The sequence below is a fragment of the Eutrigla gurnardus genome (assembly GCF_963514095.1).
Source record: "Eutrigla gurnardus genome assembly, chromosome: 23".
NCBI lineage: Eukaryota > Metazoa > Chordata > Actinopteri > Perciformes > Triglidae > Eutrigla > Eutrigla gurnardus.
In genome coordinates this window covers 1,727,611-1,737,610 of record NC_139934.1, presented here as the reverse complement: position 1 = coordinate 1,737,610, position 10,000 = coordinate 1,727,611, and the positions used below count along the sequence as shown (strand labels likewise).

Below are 10,000 nucleotides of genomic sequence, written 5' to 3'. Positions count from 1 at the left end.
TATCAGTGAAGTTTGATCTGCCAAATATATCATATATCAATATATGTATATCTATATATGTATATGTATATCTATATATGTATATGTATATCTATATATCTATATATATGTACCATGGAAAAGGTTGTTGGGGGACATGTCTGTAATACATTACAATAATACTTATAACATGTTTTAATCTCATTCTGTTGGTTAATAACATAGCATTATGATGCCTTTTATAACTAGAAAATGCATTTCCTGCAGAAAATGCGTGGAAATGCTTTAATGCTGAAGCAACACTGGAAAAAAAGGCTGAATATTTGAAGAAAATATTAAAAAAGCTGAATATTTGAAGAAAATATTAAAAAAGCTGAATATTTGAAGAGAATATAAAAAAAAGCTGAATATGTGCAAAAGTATAATTAAGCTGGATGCTCAACGGCACCTCGGCAGAGCCCAGGAGGTGAACTGGCACCTCTCCATTCTTGGTCCATACAGGGACTCGAACCGGCGACCCTACGGTTCCCAGTTGAGTTGTGTGAAGAGTGCCCTAATGATGTTATCACATGTGAGCAACAGTAAAACGTTAATCACAGTCAGGCTTGCTGGGGGCAGGCTTTGGTAGCTAAGCAACCAGGGCCAGATGGAGCCCACCAATCAGAGCAGAGCAATCAACCGCAGCTGGTCCTGTGACGTGTCTGTCCTGTCTGTCTGTCTGTCCTGTCTGTCTGTCTGTCTGTCTGTCTGTCTGTCTGTCTGTCTGTCTGTCTGTCTGTCTGTCTGTCTTCTTTGAAAAACTACAACTCCCACTGACTGCTCCTGTCGGCCAATCAGAGCGCACCTGCTGTCACTTCTGAGTGAGACAGAGAGAGATAGACAGACATTTTAAAGTTTAAATGGAGTTTCTAGGTGAAAGTATGCCTGAGCAGAAGATGTTTGACAAAAAAAACTACAACTCCCACTGACTGCTCCTGTCTGCTGCTCCTGTCTAGATCTCACGAGTGTTAAGGATGGACGAACCCTCGGTGCTGTGTCTGCTCCGTAAGTACCGCCGTGTCTTTGATGCAACGACATCTAATTCAACGATGCTCATCCTGTTTGACCATCCTGTTTCTATCCTCATATAAACACCAGCCTGCTCTGTTGTTGTGTCCTTCCTCTTCAGTTCTGGCCTCGCTGCTGAGCTGCTCCACAGGCCGAGGTCAGGAAACGCTCAAAACATTGTTGATTGTCCACAAACCTGAAAATGATTCATCTCCACCCCCCGGGGGGCTGGAAGGGGAAATAAGTGCAAAGGGGACCTCAAGGGGAAATCAAAGATGGTGTCATTTCATAGACTGTAAACAAGATGTCGGGGTAGTCGTGGTCATCGTACGACGGCGTATATAAGGCTGACTGTAGAAAATAAAACAAAATAAATGGAGCTGAAAGAGGGGGGCAATATTCAGAGAAAAAAGTGGCAAATTGTCTGACAGTCTGGTCTGGTCTCTGGACTAATGTGAGCTACTATCTAGACTCTGGGGGACCACAGACAGTCTCTGGTTCCTCCACATAGTCTGGTCTGGTCTCTGGACTTATGTGAGCTACTATCTAGACCTCTAGGGGACCACAGACAGTCTCTGGTTCCTCCACATAGTCTGGTCTCTGGACTAATGTGAGCTACTATCTAGTCCTCTGGGGGACCACAGACAGTCTCTGGTTCCTCCACATAGTCTGGTCTGGTCTCTGGACTTATGTGGTCTACTATCTAGTCCTCTGGGGGACCACAGACCCAGGAGATGATACGATTAGCTCTGTGAAACCCATCTGGTCATTCAAAGAAAACTCTTACTCTTCCAGCCTCTCTGACGGCGAGTCCCAGCAGCTCTCAGCTGTTTGAAGGAAAGTCCTTCTCTCTGAGCTGTGAGGATGACGGGGGTCCAGCTGGATGGACTCTGTGGAGGACCACAAGACACGAAACCAGGACTCAGTGTGATTACTGGGGGAACCTGCTGGTTCTTCCTGCACCCTCAGCCACATTGTCCCAGTGGACAGTGGAGTTTACTGGTGTGAGTCTGGAGACGGAGAAACCAGTAACACCATCAACATCACCGTCACTGGTAAGATCACACAATCCAAAATAAAAGTCGTCCCGCCAGAGTAAAGGTCTCGTTGTCAGCTGGACTTCTGTGTCTGTGTTGAGGTGGACCGGTGATCCTGCAGAGTCCAGTCCTCCCTGTGATGGAGGGACATGAGGTCACTCTGTCCTGCAGGACAAAGCCGACCTCCGACCTCCCAGCTGGTTTCTACAAGGATGGCTCCCTCATCGGGACTGAGCCTACAGGTCACATGACCATCCAGCATGTGTCCAGGTCTGACGAGGGCCTCTACACGTGTACCGTCGGTGACGGAGAGTCTCCGCCCAGCTGGGTCACGGTCACAGGTGAGCAGGTCAAAGGTCATCTTTGAGTCCAGCAGTTCATTCATCCAGATATTCACCTGAAGAGGTGGGATTTCTGTCTGCAGGTAAACCTGCAACCGTGGCCCCGCCCTCTTCGTCGGCCCCGCCCCCTGACTCAGAACCCCTCCACCTCGTGTTCAGACTGGTCTGCCACCTGGTGGTGTTCTGTCCATACTGCATCTCCACTGTCCTCATAGTGTCTTTATATCGACAGAGAACCACAGGTATCAATCAATCAATCTATTAATCAATCAATTAACCAATCAATTAATCAATCACAGTTATGTAATGTTGACTGTTATTTGTCATGCTTACCCTTCTTTTAATATTGCTTATCAAACTCCTCTGACAGGAAATCGCCTTCCCGTCTCCGTGGCAACAGTGCCACCCAACGACGGCGAGCAGAGCTCGGCTGATGACTATGATGACGTTGTGGCGGTCAGCACCGAGCATCACTTCTGAGCTGCAGAGACAGAAGCTGTGTCCTAATTATAATACATTATATTTTATATATATATATTATATTTTATATTATGATGGAGGATACGCTTCATGATGTATTTCAGGCTGAGAGAATTTATTCTGCTGCATCTCCTGCTTCTTATCCACTCATAGACGGCTGGCAGCGACCTTTGGTTCTGAAAAGTGAAGCCAAGGCTGAAGTGCCTCAAACTTGCATTCACTCTGCTCTCTACATCGCATCTTTGTCATTCTGAATATTTTCAATAAAGCTTTGTTTGTTTGTTTCAGTAGCGTTGCCTGATATCTCACCGTTCTCTAGACAACGTAAAGTTAACAGTCTCGTTAAAAGTGAAGCTAACGCTGAAGTGCCTTTGAACTTTCATTCTCTCTGCTGGCCAAACATCGATTCTGTCCAAGAAACGCCGACAGAAGCCGAGGACACGGAAACGTAGCGCCAAACGTTAATGCTGAATGTTAACGAGAAATGATTACGATGAACTTCTACGTCTTCGTTGCCCTTAAAAAAAGATGTTTCAAAACCCAGTGAGACTGAATTATGAATACAATTTAAAAATAGAATAAAAGCTTGAATCCCTAATTATATGGATTTGTAATATCTTAGTTTTATGTAGATCAAAGACCTCAAGACTGTTAGGATCCAAACGATGGTGGGTTAATACTGAATTCTTTGTTCGTTAAGCTACTATTGTTAATAAAGTTTGACATGCCTACACACTCACTAAAAAGCATTTTTACATTTTATAGGATTTAAATAATAATATTTGAATACAATCTATTTGACTCTAAAGGGTTTGGATTATATGATAATAGGTTAATTGATGACTCTAAATTACCCGTAGGTGTGAATGTGAGCGTGAATGGTTGTTTGTCTCTACATGTTAGCCCTGTGATAGACTGGTGACCTGTCCAGGGTGAACCGGCTCCATGTTTACTTGCACTCTTCTTGTTTTCTATTTGATTTCTAATTGATTTCTATATAACTATGTATACCTGTTGTGAAGCACATTGAGTCTGCCTTGTGCATGAAATGCGCTTTATAAATAAAGTTGAATTGAATTGAATTGAATCCCCCCCGTGATAAGCGGTAGAAAATGGATGGATGGGTTTGGAATCATTGTGTTGTTCCTGATTCTACCACTAGGGGTCACCCTAGTCATTTATGATGTCTCAGTACTGTGCAGGATTAAGGAACTAAGTAATGGAATATAATACATAGTGATGAATATTATATTCCATTTCTGAAATGCTACACAAAGTTAACAAATTAAAAGCAATTACTAAATTATTAGTTAAACTATTCAGACGGACCAGGTTCACTTTTATTTTCTTACTTTATTGACAAAATAAAATAACAGAAAAGCACTAAAACAACACATGTACAAATAAATCAAAACAAAGCAAACAAGTTCAGAAATGATGCTCGGTGGTGATGTCATCGTACGGTTCCTCATCATCCTCGCCAGGTGGAGGCGTCGCCATGGAAACGCGCCGCTTCCTTCCTGCCCGAGTGAATTTGATCAAATTGAAGCACGTTGTGATGTCAGACATTTACCGATTGATTTATTCAAATAACTACTATGGTTGCTATGACAACTAAAAGATTGGCCTGCTGATGATGTTGATTTATTCTACTCCCATTATTTCTTATTTCTCCGCTGCAGACTCATCAGAAGGTCGGTGTTACCTGCGGGCCTGTGGCGATACATTCTCACCAAGAGGACGGTGGAGATGCAGTACGGGCAGAAGACCACCAGGTGGCACATCACTCTCACCACAGACATGGAGGAGTCGGCCACGCTCCGAAGTTCTAGAAAAATGAAAAAACACACATATATATATAGAGCCAGAGGAGTCGCCCCCTGATGGCTAGCAGAGAGAATGCAAGCTTAAGGCACTTCGGTGTTTGGCTTCACTTCGCAGAACCGGAGGTTTACGCCAAGTTCGGCTCCTAACCTCTGCTTTTTGGTGCTTTTTTTGGTACGATAAGGAAGGTAACTTTTTCATTCATTACGTTGAGAGGAATTTGATTTGATGGTTGTAAAGATTAGCTCTCGACCTTCTCCAGCTCCGATCGATGGATGTCATGATATTATTGCTTGAAAGTGGTTTAAACAGTCGCCGAACGCTCCGATATTCATGAAGGAATTACAAACGTAGCTGCTGACTCAGCACTTCCTCACCTGTGACAAACAGCCAGCTGGGTGGAGATTCGCCGCCGCCACCGACGGTACACGTGTAGAGGCCTTCGTCAGACTTGGAAACCTGGTGGATGGTCATGTGACCTGTAGGCTCAGCACTGACCAAGGAGCCATCTTTATAGAAATCAGCTGGGAGGCTCAGCTGGGAGGCTTTTTTTTACATTTATAATTCAATTTATTTTCAATGCATCTCAGTTCATGAACCTTGATTAAACACGTAATAATAATAATAATTATATAAATATATATATTATAAAATAAAAACGTTTTATAAAGTGCTTTTCCGGGTGCTCAAAGAAGCCTTACAACAAAAAACTAAATCAAACAAAACAAAAAACAACAGAACAAAGCAGAGGGGTATTCCATCAAACTAGCTAAGCTCAAAGCCGGGCTAATTTGGATAAACCTCGCTACCTTTAGCGAGAGTTGCGTTCCATCAACGTGACTTGAGGCACTCTCCGCTAAGTAACCATGGGAATTTATCCCACCAAACTAGCCTGCTCCGGGGCAGGCTAACCATCAGGCTTACTTTAGCGGGGGTTTCAGAGAAGTCCGTCTGTCGGAAACAACTGTACCAGCAGAAGGTTCCGCCAAGCCTAGTCCTCGTGATTTCATCACGTGAAAGACCAAAAATTACAGAAATTACATATATGAAGTACAAACAGACTATATTTTCATCAAGCGTCTAAAAATACACGCTTGTGTAACCCTGGTTAGAATTACAACACTCAGAAATACCAGTTTCCTTGAATACATCATAGGTTTCCTGTATTGTAGTTGTTTTTCGTCCGATAGTAGAATTTCCGAGCTTACCTGAACGCATCACCTGCAGGCCTCGGTGTGTGTGAGAAGGTGAGGGACAGAGAAAAAGAGGAAAAAAGAAAGGAGAAACCTCATGCAGCCGCAGAGCAAAGCGTCCCCGTTCGGCGGCCAAAAGTGATGATATTTCGTGGAAGTTGTGATAAAACTGTCGTTAGGAAGTGAGTGTGAAGAGAAACTTACCTGGTGGAAGTGAAACCGATCTCGGGAGCGACTCGGACGAGTGTTTCCACGGACTTTTCTGAACTATTTTGGCTGGTTTTTTTGAGGGACGAGTTCTTCTGTTCAACTGTGATCCACACCACCGCCGTTGCCGCGTGGAGGCTCTTGGTTCATCGGGACCAGTGTGGCACCAGTGTGGTAGGACAGGACTCAGTCCTGAGGAGGAACACATTATATTTGCACTTTCTTTTCTGACATCTCAGTATTTTAGATTTTTTCCTATTTTTGACTTTTTCCTATTTTTGACTTTTTCCTATTTTTTTTTTTACATTTTTTTGCTAAAAAACAAACTGACAAAGGAACTTAAAGGAGTCATCACCTGGTTTTATACGTATCCAGCCCCCCTTGGATCGCTTTGGATCAATTCGTAAAACTTATTAGAAAAAAAAAAAAAAATTTTAATCAAACATTGAGCTTGTTCTGACCCTTTTTCGTACCGCGATTTTATCACGCGAGATTACGCGCGAGGTTTTGACTGGTCCGGATGTGCATTGTATAATATGTAATGAGGCGCGCGTTGATTCGCCGCAGGAAGGACAGAGCCGGGGGGGCTTGCCTGCATGCAGACTCCAAAACATAATGGCGGCGCTTCGGCGATTTCAGGTAGCGGACGGGGCGGGGTTGGGTGGTGAAAGAGGGGTGGGCTTATGCAAGTAGCCGCCACGGTGACGTCACCGAAGGCGCAGAATCAAAATCTCGTGCTTTAGGAATGCACACCCTTGTGTGCTATTCCTGTTCGGAAAAAGAGCAGAAGCGAAAAAACGGCGCCACTTTCAAACTCCAGCCTTTCAGGCAAGTTTCAACTGAGGTCAAACACAGATATGCATGTTTTAACAAGAGAAATTGCGATTTCCGGGTGATGACTCCTTTAAAGAACTGTTTTCTCCTTGGAGGACCCTGAAAGACAATAAATAAACTGAAACAAACAGTGGAAAACAAGGAATAAAAAGGACAATTCAAGCCATTAAAGGGGAAAGAGACATTTTATTTTATTTTATCTTTATTATTTTCTATACCGGTACTTACCTGGTCAGCTCATTCTGTTTCATTCTGCGAATTTAATTTATGTGAAAGCGAACTGCATTTCATTTAATGTGTGCAAGGCTGAACAATTTAAGTTGAGAAACTAAACTGAATACTTGAATCTAAACATTTATACCATATTCTGTGTTGTGTGTTATGTGGGTTGGAGATCAATTGCTCTCATGCTTCAGTGCTACTGCCAGTCTCCTTATCCGAACCTAGTTGATCAGACAGAACCCGAGAAGACTAAGAAGAAGGTTACACTTGCAATTAAAAAATATGAATAAATCGTTTATTTTGTTTAAGACCGACTGGCCATATAATTATCTAAAGCCCCCAGTTGGGTGAGTGGTGATGCTCCTGCCCCCGAACATGGGCATCCCAGGTTCACATCCCGGCGATGACATCACGTGTTTTTTTTGCTTGTATAATTGTCTTTAGATCAGAGGATTAGACCAACATTTTACCTTAACTATGATAAATATGTCATACAATTCCCCCAGAACCCAAATATAATAATAGAACCCAAACATGATAGGCATAAAGATGTTATTATTAATAGCATGTTATAGATCCCAATGACAAAGGCATTGCTGCATGCAATTTACAGCCTCATACATTCCTTTCAGGTGAGTTCATTAATAAGTTCATTGAATGTATTCATTAAATTGTTGAGATAAATGAGTTGGTCAATGTAGATGCATTTACTAGGCCTATCTAAAAGAGAGAGAGAGAGAGAGAGAGAGAGAGAGAGAGACAGAGAGAGAGAGAGAGAGGTCCGGCCAAAGAAAGAAGTTTCTCAAACTTCCATAGTCAGGAATTGAACCGTGGCCGGCTGCATGCAAAGCCGGCACGTTACCTCTACACTATCCTCACGTCCGTGAAGTTGTTGTCAGTATTATATTAGAACATGTTACTCTTAAAGGTACTTCTGTATTTAATCGCTCGGCACTTCTTGCCCAAGCAGCCTCGTGATTTTTATTGATCACTACAGTATTCCCTTTTTGGGTCGAGGCTCGTGATTATACCTGCCCATGTGGGCTGGGCTCTCCAGAGGGCATAGAAGTCGGCCCTCTGCATAGCCTCTCTCTCTCTCAGCTGGCTCCAGACCCTTGATTGTTCCTTCCTTTGTTTGGTTTGTGGCACTATACAGCACACATCTCACCATATTGTCCACACATCCACACACTGCTGACATGACTGACTCCTCTTCTTACCTACACACCACATTCATTTCTAAATAAGTTCATTTACTTTAGTCAAATAAAAGTACCTTTTTGGTGCTTTATCTGTGTGTCGCCTCCCTCCTTGTTGCCACCTTAGAGCCAGGTGGTAACAATACCCAGACACGTTCACATGCATCGTGCAGCCGTCTTCCTCAGCTGGTCTGTGTATCTCCCAACATCACCCAAGAGCAAGCGTTATAAAGCGTTGATGAATGGAAAATCACAGCTGCAGCATCATCATAGTTTATAACTCCTCAGTGGATTTAGCAGGAGCATCTTCTCCAACAATGAAGAAACAGTTTAATATATGTTTTTATTTGTAATATGTTAAATACATGATGTTTTCTATTCTAATCTGTGTGTGCTCTGTGTTTCATGTTGATGGTTTTCACTGGACAGCAACTAGTTGCTCCAGTCACTAATGCATGTTCCTCAACACGACAAGGTTCAGTCTAAAGACAAAGCCATCCCCATATACTCCATTCATTTAAGTACATTTACACAAGCATTAATACATTTACAACAAGTACAAGGAGGAATGAACCTGACGGATTACAAACTGCTATGTTTTCATTCACATCTTTGCATCGACTCTGAATGTAATCACACCGCTTTGTGTTTGTTGTGAACAGTTTCAGAGACACAGAGACACTGATCCATCCCAGACTGCAAACCCAGGATAAAGAGGTTCAGTGAATGTGGTGTTGAAGGTGTGGAGGTGGATCAGTTTGTTAGAGGAGACTCTGTAGAAGGTCAAAGTGCCAGCAGGACAGTCCAAGTACACTGCTACCACATCAGAGGAGGAGGAGGAGGAGGAGGAGGAGGAGATGTCTGTATGTTTGTTTTTGTGACGGACAGAGTAACGACCACCATAACATCTCAGACTCCAGGACTGATCATTACTTCCAAACCCAGAGTCGTCTCCTCTCCTCTTGATTCCTCTGTAACTCACTGATATATAAACCCCTCCTCTCCACTGGACCTCCCAGTAACAGCGACCAGTCAAACCGTCTCTACACAGCAGCTGAGGCTCTGAGACAAATCTGTCTGGATGATCTGGATATGACTGGTCGTCTAACACACGTGTCACCTTCCTGTTGGTGTCGTCCAGTTTGAGGTTTCTGCTGACTGTGTTTGTGTCCAGTTCCAGTTCACAGACATCTGATGGAGAGAACAAACACAATGCAGCTAAAGGTTATTGTTGGAGACAGTTGGGTGTTTTTTGTTTGTGTTTTAAAGCTTAATAAATATACTTTGGGTATTAGTATATGACATCACAAGGGGGCGGTAACTTGATGGTGATGGGTCACGTCATACATTTCATTGATAAATAGACACCGGTGTGTAGTGGTGTGTGTTTTGTTGGATCACAGAGAAAAACACAGTGTTGGGGAACTAGCAGGAGCAGATTCAGTTATTAATAGATCATTATTAATATCAATACTCAGTCTCAATATAAAGGAGTTTGTACTCAAATGCCAGTAATTAATAACTATTAGAATATGAGTACAAACAGTTGAAGGATTAGTGAATTCTTCACAGAGAAGAGGTTGATATCATTCATTCTTATACAACATTAATAAACACAGCAGTATGTTCATAAGGGG

General features: G+C 42.9%; 3 protein-coding genes across 7 annotated transcripts in view; 1 reads left to right on the top strand and 2 right to left on the bottom strand.

Moving 5' to 3' along the window:
- Window positions 1-10,000, bottom strand: part of LOC311008804 (uncharacterized protein) — a 248,110-nt gene that overhangs the window by 28,890 nt on the left and 209,220 nt on the right. The gene's annotated exons all lie outside the window — the stretch shown is intronic.
- On the top strand, window positions 993-2,903 carry LOC311009030 (low affinity immunoglobulin gamma Fc region receptor II-c-like; the record flags this gene model as incomplete). The annotated part of the gene is given in 7 exon segments (XM_084003006.1): window positions 993-1,023; window positions 1,148-1,183; window positions 1,822-1,968; window positions 1,971-2,081; window positions 2,165-2,404; window positions 2,488-2,646; window positions 2,775-2,903. Coding segments are annotated over 7 exon segments (834 nt in total). The 3' UTR covers window positions 2,885-2,903.
- LOC311008847 (uncharacterized protein) lies at window positions 4,270-6,472 on the bottom strand. Its single transcript, XM_084002772.1, has 3 exons — window positions 5,086-6,472; window positions 4,590-4,712; window positions 4,270-4,404 (listed from the first exon to the last, which is right to left on the bottom strand). The coding sequence occupies exons 1-3, from the start codon at window positions 5,180-5,182 to the stop codon at window positions 4,313-4,315; spliced, it is 312 nt and encodes a 103-aa protein (XP_083858898.1). The 5' UTR covers window positions 5,183-6,472; the 3' UTR covers window positions 4,270-4,312.